At 34.0% G+C, this 15,205-nt stretch overlaps 1 protein-coding gene across 1 annotated transcript in view; it reads left to right on the top strand.

Moving 5' to 3' along the window:
* Positions 1-4,099: 4,099 nt before the first annotated feature.
* The window catches only part of LOC110024930 (beta-glucosidase 18-like), a 14,610-nt gene continuing 3,504 nt past the window's right edge, over positions 4,100-15,205 (top strand). The window contains exons 1-4 of the mRNA XM_020725127.1: positions 4,100-4,233; positions 6,294-6,360; positions 14,616-14,674; positions 14,820-14,895. Of these exons, the coding sequence (XP_020580786.1) occupies positions 4,111-4,233; positions 6,294-6,360; positions 14,616-14,674; positions 14,820-14,895 (325 nt within the window). The 5' untranslated portion in view covers positions 4,100-4,110. The remainder of the gene's footprint in view (positions 4,234-6,293; positions 6,361-14,615; positions 14,675-14,819; positions 14,896-15,205) is intronic.

The following is a 15,205-nucleotide window of genomic DNA, read 5'->3' as shown; positions in this document are numbered from 1 at the left end:
AGAAATATGCTTCAAAGAATTTGGTGACAAAGAAAAATATTGGAGCACCTTTAATAAGCCAAATGTCATGATTCATAAAAATAATATTTTTGATGTGGTGTTAATGACTGAGTGATAGGAATGCAATTATTAAATTTTTAGATGTTGGACATGTAAAAATGCTATGAAGCATAATTGTTGCAAATACAATGTGTGTATTTATATTCATGAATATTTTCATAAACTTTACAATAATAGCCACATAAATCTTTAATTTTCCTCCTATTTGATTTATGAGGCATTTACATCCTGCCACAATTCTTTTGCATTTACATCTCTAACGCCTAAACTTTCTTATTTACATACATCTCCCTCTAATTTTTAATATCACATAAAAAATATCATTGCTGCTAAGTGCTAACGTTTTAAAAGTGAAGCGCACTCTTTTATTCATAGCCTCAAGGCACCAAAATATTATAAATGTAAATATAGTATCTAACTTTAGGAGTTAGATATGTAAATACAAAGGAATTGTGTGGTAGGAATCAAAATTTCCCATGAATTATTCTATAAAACCACCTTTTCCTCATTCATATCATGTCTCCTCACTCATATCATGTCCTCATCTTGTGTAGGTTTCTTGTTCCCATAAAAAATGGTGCTTATCCAACTGAAATGACACAAATCTTTCTGATTAAATTTGATACAAATTTAGTCAAAAAGATTTTCTCAGAAGGCTTTTATAGATTACATGCTAGACTATTGTTTCAATGTAATTTATTAAATTTTATGCACATACCACACAAATTTTAGGTATTTACATATCTAATATATAAAATTTGATATTTACATTTACTACACTTTGGTTCCATAAGCCTATGCATGAATATGGGTATTTCACTTCTAAGAAGTTGGCACAAGTGTTATTTTTGATGTGATGTTATACACTTGAGTGTTATATTGGTAAGTATGAAAATTGAGGGGTTAGATATGTGAATATATAGGAATTATATATGTGGTATGTAAGTAAATGCTCCATTAATTTCTTTGAAGTCTAATTTTGCATCAATCGAGTCATGGGCATTTGTTTCAAATTTTGAATTGAGTTGACTTGAAATTCAAATAAAAGGAACTTCAATTTGAAGTCATTTGTTTTGGTAAGAAGAATCAAATTCAAGTTATCTCAAGATAATTCAAATTTTGAATTGAGTTGACTTGAAATTCAAATGAAAGGAACTTCAATTTGAACTCATTTTGTTTGGTAAGAATAATCATATTCAAGTTATCTCAAGATACATGAGTTAAAATTCCCTTCCATATCACATTTTCTCTTTCTTTCTTTAGTTAGACTACAATTAAAACTTATATACTTATAAAGTTAACATACAGTTACCCAATTTACAACTATATCAACCAGTGAATGAAAAAAACACAATATTTTTTTTAATAAATTAGTCAGATGGTAGCAGAAGCCACAAGACAAAGCTTATTGTTAAGAGCTTCCAGCATAAAGAAAGAGTGGAATAGATCTTTTCCCCAGTGGTGAAGAAGACAGCCATCGGGATTGTACTGAGTTTGGTTGAAGAGGAAGATTTACATATGAAGTAATTAGTTATAAAAATAACTTTCTCAAATTGAGATATGGATGAAGAGTTATACATGGTGCAATTGTAGGATTCCAAGGTTCCAAGAAAAGAAGATCTGGTTTCCAGGTTGAAGAAGAGCTTCTATAGCTTGAAGCCAACTCCGAGACATTGGTACAAAAGGTTTGACAGATTCATGTCATACATTGAGTACATGAAAGTGATCAACACAGATGAGGAGAACTCTGCATGATTTAAAATTTGGGATTTTTATGTATGATATAATTTATACCAGATCTGACATTGCATGTGTAGTGAGAGTGATCGGCATGTATATTGGTAATCCAGACAGACATCATTGGGAGAAAATGAAGTGAATTTTCTTATATTTTAGGGGAATAATCAACAGAGCACTTTACTATGGAAGTGTAGGGATTAGTCTATAAGGATTTGTAGACTTAGATCTGACAAGAGATTTGAATAGTAGAAGTACAACATAATATATCTTCACTTTGGGGAACACAATAGTGAGTTGGGTTTCCAGCTGTAGAAGATTGTAACCCTTTCAACTATGGAGGCTGAATACATTAACCTCACTAAAGCTAATAAGAAGATGATTTAGCTAAATGCCTTTATGATAGAATTGAGCAAGGAGCAGACGGTTAAAAACTTCACAGTGATTGTATGAGTGAAATTCTTTTGCTTAGAACATTGTTTTTCACGTCACGATAGAACACATATAGATGAGGTATCATTTTATACGCCCTCTCCTTGAAGAAGGATAGTTGTTTTTGGAGAATATAACACAACTCAAAATTCTATAGAATATTGGCGAAGGTTGTGACTATTGAGGAACCACAGTTATGCTTAGATTTAGTTGGGTCAATGAAAATTGAGGCCAGAGGTGAGCCACACCACGATACGTAACTATTAAGATGTTACAGATGAAGCTGTAGATCAGAAGAATAGGTGGTTGATGCTTTTAGTCTCCAAGTGAAAGATTATTGAGGTTTGGAGCCTGATGGACAACACTTGGAAGAGCACCCACAACTACAACACAAGCAACAAGCAAGCAACCATAACTATCGTGGCGCACCTGCGACCGGGCAACGCACCCGTGCCTGCTGGCCGAGGGCGCGTTGCACTCGCCCTCATAGAGGGTGCCCCACTTTCTACTTTGGCCAACTAGGCGCCTGGTTCCCGATTTTTCAACATACCCACACTAAGAAGAGGTGCGAGAGCGCTAGGGCGGGGGTTGTTTCTTTGGTTCGATTCCTTAAATTCATGATTTCAGGTGATGACCAACAAGAAATATCTCGCATGCGGTGTTTGATAAAGTTCTCGGTGAACAAAATATTTCAACGTGTATTTGTCTTGTGGAATCGATAAGGATTTGAGGTGAAGTCCTATAAGTTTCATTCATTGTAGAGAGGATGTCTTAGTAAATTCTCTGTACTTTTTTGAATTTCTTAATGAAATTTTTTTTTACTGTGGCTTCGTGGTTTTTTCCTGCTATCAGGTTTTTGTCACGTCGTGGTGTGTTTTATTAGAATTTGTTTTGTTGTGCTTCCGTTCAAAATTTTTTTTGTTCCGTTTCTCTCAAATCAATGTGATCTTACTCCGCGTTGTGGTTTTGATTCTAATTGGATTGAAGCTCCAGTAAAGAATCAGTGTGGTTCGATCATTCCCAACATCTTATCCATTCACATATCTAACGTTTAAACTTTCATATTTAAATACAAAACACTAAAATCTTTAACATCACATCAAAAATATCAAAATCACAATTTTTTAAAAATTACATCTTTTAATTCAAATGTTGATGACATCAAAGTGATCTCATTGTAAATATTAAATTTTAGCTGTTAAATATTTAAATACATAATAATCAATGTGTCCCACATGTACTTTTCCCCTTTCCTTAGAGAATTCCTGCTTGTCTTCATGATTCAATTTCTTCTTGTTTTTTATATTTAACTTTTAAACAAGCCCTAATTATAAATATACCCTCATCAATTTCTTTTAATTAAATATATTCACCAAGTGGGGAATGATAAGGCAGAGAAAGCCAATGTTCAGTCTCAATCAAAAGAAAAATTATTCTATATGGACAACGCATGTATAGATGCATGCGCTATCGGATCTCCACCATCTAGCAGAGCAAAACTGTATTTCAATGGACCCCATTTTTTTAAAAAAAATTATGATCGACGGTAGAGATCAGACAACACATACATCTCTGCATGTGATGTCCGTATGGAATAATTTTTCCAATAAAAAACCCCAAATTATTTCCATAAAGGGTCAGTAATTTCATCCTGAATGTGATTTTTTATCCTTTCTGTGAAATTCTTATTCATCCATTCCAATTCTTCTTTTCTGCAACCGGAAGAACAATTTCTGCAAAAAAAAATTATAATCTTTTATTTTTTTAATGATCAAATAAAGACAACATAGAAAAAAATAATAATGAATTTCCTAAATTTCTTATATAAATCCTTCACCGCTCACTCTGAAATCATTGAAGAGCTGTGAGTTTGGATATGTGATGGAGAAGAAGAGCTTTGAAGCTCTTGCTTTGCTTCTTCCTCTGTTCTCTTTGGTTGCAGGAATTGATAGAAGCCATTTCCCTCCTGATTTCCTCTTCGGAACAGCCACATCTTCTTATCAGGTAAACTGAAAATAATCTCTCTCTCTCTCTCTCTCTCTCTCTTCAAATTCTTTGAGTTATTTCTAAACCTTATCTCTAAGACAGAGTGATCCAATCATGAGAGACCACGTCAGCATAAATTCAAGTTTACAATAATGTGATCCTCATGATTGAACATCGGGACATAATATTTTCTCTTCAACTACAGTCTAAATCACATAATATCATGAGAGACCACATCAACATAAATTCACGTGTATGATGATGTGGTCCTCGTGATTGGCTGTGTGCAGACGTGCAGACATCTCTCAAGCACATAATATGATAGGATATATATATATATATCATATTATATTATAAATTTAAAGGATAAAAATAAATCTTTTAGTATTTGAATTAACCAAACATAATTATTTTTCCTTCATAAATCATAACCTTCTTTCTTTTTATGTTTTTTAAATGGAGATTTACATAAATATGACTCAATTCTTATGTATTTATATATTATATATCATCTTACCTATAACTATCAAAGAGATGATGCTTATCTTTAAGATATTGCCGCATAATGTACAATGAAAGTAGTCCTGAAAGTTTGTTTAGTCGGCAGCTGTCTTTTTTGCTGAATTCGTAAGGAAATGAAATGTATTTTTATTTGGAAATGAGAGCGACAGAATATCATTAATGAAACATTGACATATGCCCCTCAACTCTTATGTATTTACATATTTATCTAACACATAAACTTCACTTTTTACATGCATTCCCCCTAGGGCCGTAAACGAGCCGAGCCCGAGCTAGCTTTGTATTTATATATTATATATCATCTTACCTATAACTATCAAAGAGATGATGCTTATCTTTAAGATATTGCCGCATAATGTACAATGAAAGTAGTCCTGAAAGTTTGTTTAGTCGGCAGCTGTCTTTTTTGCTGAATTCGTAAGGAAATGAAATGTATTTTTATTTGGAAATGAGAGCGACAGAATATCATTAATGAAACATTGACATATGCCCCTCAACTCTTTTGTATTTACATATTTGCCTAACACATAAACTTCACTTTTTACATGCATTCCACCTGGGGCCGTAAACGAGCTGAGCCCAAGCTAGCTCACAAACTTTTGTTCGTGTTCAGCTCGTTAGGCTTAAATAACGAGCCGAACACGAGCTGCTTAACGAACTGAACACGAGCAGTTCGTGAAGAACGAGCCATATTGACAGCTCTAATTCCACCTTACCTATTTAAGAAACAGTGTATTTCAGTTTAGAAAAGTTAAAATAATTGTATGTTTTATGTGATAAAAGATTTATATTATATAAAAATAAAAGAGTTGTTGTATGTTGATATCCAAAACATTATATATAAAATTTTAATCACCCGAATTTTAAAGATTAACAATTTAACCACCCAAAACTTGCTAAATCTTCATGTTTAGGTAATTAAAATGTTATATTTAATGGTTTAGGTGATTGACATATAAAAATCTTAAATAAAAGCAAAATTTAAGTAATTGATATGTAAATACAAATGAATTTGGTGGTATATATAGCTATGTAAATGCCCCAAAACCTTTAAGTCATATGCTGAATAAAAGATTACATCTGGAGTCCGGATCCGGATGTATTTGGACTCCAATGACATAGTGATGCGTGACATATAAATCGGGTTTGGGTGCAAGCAAGGTACAAGTATAGTACAAGCAAAGTTAAAGTTTTGTACCTTGTTTGTACCTTACTTGTAGTGGACCCAATTTGTATATGTTACGTGTCAAGATGTCATTGGAGTCTGAATACATTCGCACTCCAGATATATTATATTTTTTCCGTACTAACATGAAAACGATATGAATACATTCGCACTCCAGATATATTATATTTTTTCTGTACTAACATGAAAACGATATCATGTGACAAACAATATTAATATGTCAAGTCATCTGCTTGCTAGCGAAGAAATTATTTATAAAATATTAAATTTTGAATATCTTAATGAACATTATTGAATGAAATGTTAATCAATCTTCAGTTGTGCTAAACTTGCAAAATTGAGAAGATGATACATAATTATGTTTTGCCAGATTGAAGGGGGATATTTGGATGGTAACAAAGGCTTGAGCAATTGGGATGTCTTCACCCACATACAAGGTAAATTAATGCAATTGCTTTATCATTGCTATAATTTTTGCAAGAGTAGATGTCAAGAGATGATTAACCATATGTTTTAAAAATTCAATTTTGTTTATGTTTTCGCACGTCTAAGAAAAACTTGGTGGATGCCGGTTCTCATTTCACGATCTTTACCCCCATAACTTCTTGTTTGATTTTCTGTTATAATTAATTAAAAGCAAGTTTAACACACTAACGTGTCGTCACAAAATTTTGACATGAATCTCAAAATATTTTTGAATAAAAGATAATTTGATTCGAATTCAAAATTATTTTTAGAGCCTCAATTTCAGCAAATTTATAGTCAAGTTGTCCATCTAAACAAAAATTAGTCCAATTTGAGTCCAAAGAGGCCCAGATGAAGCCATTGAATTACATTTGGAGGCTTTAGATGATTGATTGAACGGTCAATCAAACTTCAAATTTGATGTGCATATAGTGAAATTGAGCATCTCGATGAGAGGAATCCAATGAGCCTAGGTTCGCTTATTTTTTAGGTCATTATGACCCTCAAATCATTGAAAACTCGCTTGGAGTCAAGGGAGATCAATGTGGACCGTCCGATCAGATGGTTATGGAAGTTATTCGTTCAATGACCAAAATGCCCTCCCTCAATAGCTACAAATAGACCCCATTTATTCACTTGGAGGGGAAGGAGTCAAATTCTAGTGTTGTTCATAACTGAAGATCTGACGATAACTTTCGACCTCTCTAGCCACCAGTCACTGTCGACCACTTCTTGTCGCCTGTCGTAGATCTGACGATAACTTTCGACCTCTCTAGCCACCAATCACCGTCGACCACTTCTTGTCGCCTGTCGTTAACCACCAGCGGCTGTCCCCTGCTCACCTCGGTTAATAAACAAAATATCATGAATATGATGTAACGAAGTATCCCGAATATGATGTAACGATGTCATGCGAATGCAGGGTAACAATGTTTCTCAAACAAGATATAACGATGTATCCCAAATATAGTGTAATGACATATATTGAATATGGTGTGATGAAAACACACTAATGAAGATCAGTGATAACTCCCGATGAAGCTACTTAGAATTGTCATTTTTGGAATACAATAAATTTTTCCGGACTCCTAAAATTTTTCCTTATGCCGTATGTTGACAAGTGGTGTCTCTGGTGTAAAATAATAAACCTGAGTGAAGGGTTTCAACCAACAACAATTGCAACACAAACTATGAAATATGTGATGAGTTACTAATGTAGTTTTCAACTATGACGTCTATGACCAACAGACATTACTACAATCTCTAACTATGGTCTATGTGGTCAACTTATGCTATTGCAATCACCAAATGCAACATCTGTGCCAATTAACGTTGTTGTAATCACCAACTATGAACTTTGTAACCAACAACTGCCTATGGGGCCAATTGTTTCTATAGTTACCAACTACAACAAATGTAACCAATTATAACCTATGTGGTCATCTACAATCTATGTGGTCAACTGCTATTACAGCTTCCCACTAAGACTTCTGTGGCCAATAGACATTATTGTGGTATCCAACTATGGTCTTTGTGGTCGACTGATGTTATTGTTTTCACTAACTACAACCTTTGTTGCCAATTGACATTGTTGTAGTCGACAAATATGACTTATGTGACAAACTACAACGTATGAGGCTAATTGACATTATTGCTACCAACTACGATATTTGTGATGAATTATAACCTATGTGGCCAACTGCGATCTATGTGGCTAACTACTACTATAGCTTTCAACTACAAATTCCATGACCAACTGACATTATTGCAATCTTCAACTATGACCTCTATGACTAACTGATGCTATTATAAACGCCAACTACGACCTCTGTAGCCAATAATGTAATTTCAGTCACATAATATTGACTTATGTGATCAATTAGGGCATATGTGGTTAATTGCTACTATAAATTTCAACTACAGCTTTTGTGGCAAAGTAATGATATTATTGTCTCCAACTATAGCCTCCATAACCAACCGATGTTATTATATTAAAAAACTACAACCTCTGTAGCTAACTAACATTATAACAGTCACCAAATACGACCTATGGGACCAACTACGACTTATGGCGCTAATTACAACTACAATTACCAACTAAAACCTATGTGACCCATTATGATCTTTATCACCAAGTATATCTTATGTGGCTAAATACTACTGCATTTTTAAACTACAACCTCTGTTGCCAACTGATGCTATCGTAGTCTTTATCTATGATCTATGTAGCCAACTAGCAATATTGGAGCATCAATTATGACTTATGTAGCCAACTGATACTATTGCACGTAGTTACCAACTACAACCTCCACAACCAACGGACACTATTACAATCACCAACTACAGCTTTTGCTTCCAACTCTGACCTCTGTCACCAACTAGAACCTTTGTGAGTATTTGCTTCTGCATCTCCAATTATGGCCTCTATGGCCAACTAATGCTATTTCAAATTCAAACTATAGCTTCTGTGGCTAATTACTACTATTATATTTTCCAATTATGATTTTTATAGCCAACAATTTTTTATAGCCTTTATGGCTAACTATTGCTATTATAGCTGAAAACTGCATATGTTGTAGCCTAAAATATGACTATTATTGTTGAACTAATAACGTACATATGTGATTATCTGATTTGTAATTCCATTTTCACTATTCAATAGAAGAGTGGGCCTATACACTTACAATCATATAATTTATTACTTTGACTGAGCCATGACTCGTGTTTTTTATAGCGTTTTTACATAATAAAAAATATTGGTGCCTCCTCCTGCTAATTTTTTACTATTTGTGTGCGTGTTGGATCTTCTGACATGCAATAGTTTGGCACTACTTCATCGATGGCTAACAAGCATAATAAACATGCTACTCTCTCTAACATTCATCATTACAGGTAATAATCTCAAAGTCTAGGAAGCATATCCTTTATTTTGTGTCATAATGATACTTATCACCCTGCTGGTGAAGGAACACCATTTGCAACTTTTCATGATTATGTACTAAGAATGGAGGAGTCTCAAAATGAGATCAATTTAATTTTATGTAAGATGTGATTATTGGAGATAGTGCATGCCAGAGGGGCACAACTACCTTAAAATCCATCAATTAGAGGTTAAACGATAACTCCCCCTCTATACACTGAAGTTCCTCCTCAGAAAATGGATGTCTTATACACTAACGACTCCACAGATCCATTTCGTGTAGTCAATCTTAACAACAAACCTCCACCATGGATTGGAGAGATTGGCTCGACCTCACATAATTTGTGATAAGTTACATTATTTACTACAACATCAAAGTCTTCTCCATTGGCTGTGACCATCCATCAAAATTATATTTTGATAGGGTTTAGGCTTATAAGCATTGATTATTATGATGGAACCATATCAACATATTAATTAGCATGAAAACATCATACAACTAGTTTCTTACATGCTCCTTTAAAAAGTTTTATCTGTTGCTCTTAAAGTCCAAATACATGCTTGGTTATGTTCACTCATAGGGAGAATCATTCATATAATTTTTAAGCTTGTTTAATTGTTTGTGGAGCAATTCATTATTAGTTGAAGGGTTGCCAAAGACTTTGATCATAGTTATGGGATTCATCAAGCTAAGAGAAAGTCATTGAAATGGATTTTATATGCATACTCTGATGAGGGGGGCAATCTTCACTATAATCTTAAGAGGTCGTTCATGTAAACATCCTAGACATGATTATGGTCAAGTAGTCTTCCTACATCCCATTTAGACATCAAGTTTATTGGAACTAATTGCAAACTGTGGGGTAACTTTCATTGAAACTTTAAGTGAACACTTATGTCAACATCTTAAACATAAAAATAAGATCAACAACTAAATGAAAATTTCCAACTAGAAAGTGCTCTCTAAACACTCGTCATCGTATTCGGTTTCTTCTCAATTGAATCATGAAGCTGACCATCTCAACATTTACATGGCTATTTTATACAAAATGATCAGGCTTGTGTAGACAACACCTCTACTGATAGGCAACAAATTCAAAAGAAATAATAAAAATGTTACCAAATATCATTCTTGAATATGTTCGTAACCATATTTCCAGGAAAAAAACATTGCCAACACGACCTACACCCAAAACTCGAGAAATACAAAAATCTCCAACGCCTTGTTCCAAGCTTAATTAATCTCAACGGGTTCGATTTGAACCTTTCTTGACCATTTCCAAAATAAGCTATGGTTGTCAAGCAAACCTTTTGACGAAACAACCTAGAATGTGTCAAAAATTCTTAGGGGATTTCCTTTGACCTTTTTCAATATAATTTACGGTTGTCAAGCAAAAGCTTCAAACAATAGACAACGATAGGACAAACATCTTTAGTGGATTTTATTTGACTTTACCTATAATAGAGCATCTGCAAAAAAGTAGCCTAGGATGGGTCTTAAGTCTTTGATAAATTTCATTTGACTTTGTTCATAACAGGTTAACACCATCGAGCACCTCTAGTAAATAACCTAGGACTGGTCAAACATCCATAAAAAAATTTATCAACCTTTTCCATTATAACTTACAGTAGTCGAGTTGGTGCTCTCACTAACAACCTAGGATAGGTTGTACACCCCTAACTATGAAGTTTTTTCATCTCCACCTATGAAACCCGGGATGGGTTAACATTATTTGAGCAACTCCAAAAAAATTATGATAGCTCTTACCTCACTTTGTAATCCAATATTGTACTATGACATAAAGCATAAAGAGACATCAAAAAGTAGTGCTGAAAAAAGGCACAACCGTTGGCAAGAAAAGAACTCTAAACACAACATCAATGTGGAACATAAGGCATAACAATAGGTCAGAAATGACGCATAATAACAAGCCAAGTGGCACTTTAGTTTGAGGGAGAGAAGTGTGCCTTCTATGCTCCGTATTAGGCCTATTTATTGGTCAAAAATCAGGACGACACCAAAATTGGAAAATTTAAAATAATTCAAAAAGTTTTGGTTTGCAGCCCTAAGCAGGAACACATGAATGAGCATCCACGCTAGGGTGGACGTGGGCTCGCTGTCGTGTGCGATTGCACAGTTAGTTTCTTTAATCATTCGAATTCACATGACTTGACTTAGGCTACTTTGTCATAATGCACGAACTATTTTGGCCAACTTGAACTATTTTGACTCGTGTATTTCACACCTCCCACATCCTTGGTTCTACTCGACCCCCCTCAACCCGTGAAATGTCTCGTGACTATTCCATCCTATGAACTACGATGCACAACGACTTGCTACCCCGACAACCCGTACGCCAACTCGTGACCTCAAAATCGTGCTCCAACTTGCACTAGCTTCCCATGTTTTTAAATTTTAAATTTTTTAATTATTTAATTATTTTCAGATGATACTAATTAATCAACCAAAAATAGGAGGCAATTGATGTGTCATCATTAAATTTCATTATTTGACATGAATCTTGGGGAACCTTTTGAGCAAAAGATGCATTTAATGAAATTGAAAAATCATCAAGAGCTCTAATATCAACAAACTTATAGTCAATGTGATTCTCTTTAAAAAAAACACAATGACACCAAAATTGATCCAATATGAGACCAATCAAGCAGTTGAACCACATTTTGAGGCTCCAATCATTATTGAATTGTCAAACAAACTCTAAATTTGACGTACTAAAACTCAAATCAAATATGTCAATGAGAGGAATCCAACGTGATTAAGAAAATTTAATACCAAGGACATTATGATTCATAAATCATTGAAAAAACTTTTATGGTTATGGCAACAAACCATCTAATCAGGTGGTTGTAGAAGTTATTTACCAAATGACCAAAATACATCTCACCCAGGGCTATAAATAGACCTCAACTTTTCACTTGGAGGAAGAGAAGATGATGTTGAATTTGAGTGATGTCCTAGATTGAAAACCTAACGATAACTTTTGTCTTCCGTACCTGCCGAGCACCATCGACCACCACTCTCTAACAATTGTTAACCACCACCAACCACCCCTTGCCGATCAACACCATCGGTGAACTCTATTATGGAACAAAATATCTTGAATATGGTATAACACAATATCTCAAATACAATATAATGCTACATCACAAATATATGGTAATGTTATATCTCAAACATAGTGTAGAGTGTATCCTGAATATGGTATAACATCATATCTCGAACCGTGGGTGACAAATAACACAGTATTAAAGATCCAATGATAACTTCTGACGACATTGAATATGACTGTAATATTTAGAATATGAAGATAAATTGGATTTATGAAGATTTTTCCTTACGTCGTAAAGTTACAAGTGATGTCTCAGGTGTAAAATAACAAACTTGAGAGAAGGGTTGTAGCCACCAATTGGTGTAGCACAAATTATGACTTATGTGGTCACTTACTATTGTAGCTTCTCACTATGGTATCTAAAACCAACTGGCGCACTTACATTCCGCAACTATAACCTTCATGGCTAAATAATGCTATTACAGCTACCAACTATAACCTCCATGGCTATTGACATTATTGTAGTCAACAACTATGGCCATAAGACCACCTACAATCTTTGTGATCAACTACGACCTACGTGGTCAATTGCTATTACAACTTTCAACTATGGCATCTGTGGCCACCTAACATTATTGCAGTCTCCAACTATATCCGTTGTGGGTAACTTACAATATTGCAATCACCAATTATGACATTTGTATTTAACTGACCCTACTATAATTAACAACTATGACTTATGTGACATACTACAATCCATATGACTAAGGATGCGTCTGGGGCGGCATTGTGGTGGAAGTATGGTGTTGCACAACAGTTATTTCTGTTTGACAAAATTACGTTTTGCTTGTGTTCTAAAAATACTGCAACAGAAGCTGCGTTTTACCACAAGACCTGGCTACCTGTGATGCCCGTTGGAAAGCTACGGTATAACTTTTTCAAAAAAATAATAATAATAACCACTGCAGCTTTTTGAATAACAACTTCTTCAGCAACTTTAGAGCAATTTCTTCAAACAGTTGCAAGTGCCCCGGACAGACTTTAACTTATACAACAGTTTCTAACTATGGCTTCCATGACCAACTATTGGTATTGCACTTTCCAACTATAGTCTTCGTGGCTAACTAATGCTATTGCAATCACTCATTATAAGCTTCATGACCAACATATGCAATTGCAGTCACTAATTATGGCTTATGGGGCTAACTACTACTACAAATATCAACTATAGTCTATATGACCAACTGCAACCTATGTAACTAACAATTACCTATGTGGCTAACTACTATTATAGCTTTCATCTATGACCTTTGTGGCCAACCGACGGTATTCATGAATTCTCCAACTGCGGTCTCTATGGCCAACTAATACTATTGCAACTACTAACTATAGCCTATATAACTCTAATACTATTGCAACTACTAACTATAGCCTATATAGCTAACTAATGCTATTGCAGTCACTAACTATGACATCTGTATCCAACTAATGCTATTGCAGTCACCAACTACGACCTATGTCACCAATTACAACATATGTGACCAACTGATACTATATCTCCAACTATGACCTTTGTGGCCAACTGACGTTATTGCTACACCAATTATGACCTTTGTGGCCAGCTGCTACAGTTACGACTTACAACCATGACCTTTGTAGCAAACAACCGCTATTGCAACCAGCGTCTATGACCTTGATGACCAAATATTGCTATTATAACAGAAAACTACATGTGTTTTAGCCCAAATATAGCTATTGTACATTTGTGATTATCTGTTTTGTAATTTCATCTTCTCTAATTCAAAAGAAGAGTGAACACCTCTGTGGTTACAATCACATACATAGTGGATTACTTTAACTGCTCCATACCCCATCATTTTTTCTCTTTATAGAAATTTTCCACATAAAAAAATCATGGTGTCTCCATCTACTACTTTTATATTATTTGCGTGTGTGTGTTGGATCTGCATACAATATTAAGTTGTTAAATTACACTCTATCGCTGCAGATTTCTAGGCACAAAACAAAAACAATTGAAAAATGCTAGAGTTTATCATTTTGTTTGTTGGATATTGTTATAAATTAATATGTTTTTTTAGATTCCTTAAATTTCTCTTATGCAGGAATTAATTTCATGACATTTCAGACATTAAAAAATAAAATAAATAAAATAAATAACATTGTTGTCAATTATCAGAAACATCAATTTAACCTATTTGTTGGTTGCTTCTGCCAGGAAAAATAGAGGATGGTAGTAATGGGGATATAGCTGACGACCATTATCATCGATACAAGGTTTGAAGTCCATCAAATCCATCTCAATTTGTATTATTCAATGAAAATACATATGTATATATATATATACATATATATATATAATACATTTTATTTTATTTTAATGATTTTACAAATCTACCCAACCTGGCTTTGATTGCAACAGGCTGACATCGATTTGATGCATTCACTTGGAGTTAACTCCTACAGGTTCTCTATATCATGGACCAGAATTTTACCCAGTTAAGTTGCAGCAATTAAGAGCAATACTTGACATAAGACTATGATATTATATATTACATAATAGCTGTAAGTATCTAAACATTTATGTATCTATATATCTATATATGTATGTACATGAGTATGTGTGCATATATATGTATCTATATGTATATGTGTGTATATGTATGTATCTATATATCCATTTATGTATGTATATGTGCATGTGTATATGAATGAATGTATGTAAATATGTATGCATATACGCATGTATCTATATATATGCATCAACATATGTATCTATCTATCTATCTATCTATCTATATATATATA

Source organism: Phalaenopsis equestris, unplaced genomic scaffold (genome assembly GCF_001263595.1).
Source record: "Phalaenopsis equestris unplaced genomic scaffold, ASM126359v1 Scaffold000281, whole genome shotgun sequence".
Classification (NCBI taxonomy): domain Eukaryota; kingdom Viridiplantae; phylum Streptophyta; class Magnoliopsida; order Asparagales; family Orchidaceae; genus Phalaenopsis; species Phalaenopsis equestris.
The sequence above is the reverse complement of the archived record's forward strand: the minus strand, read 5'-3'. Positions and strand labels throughout refer to the sequence as shown.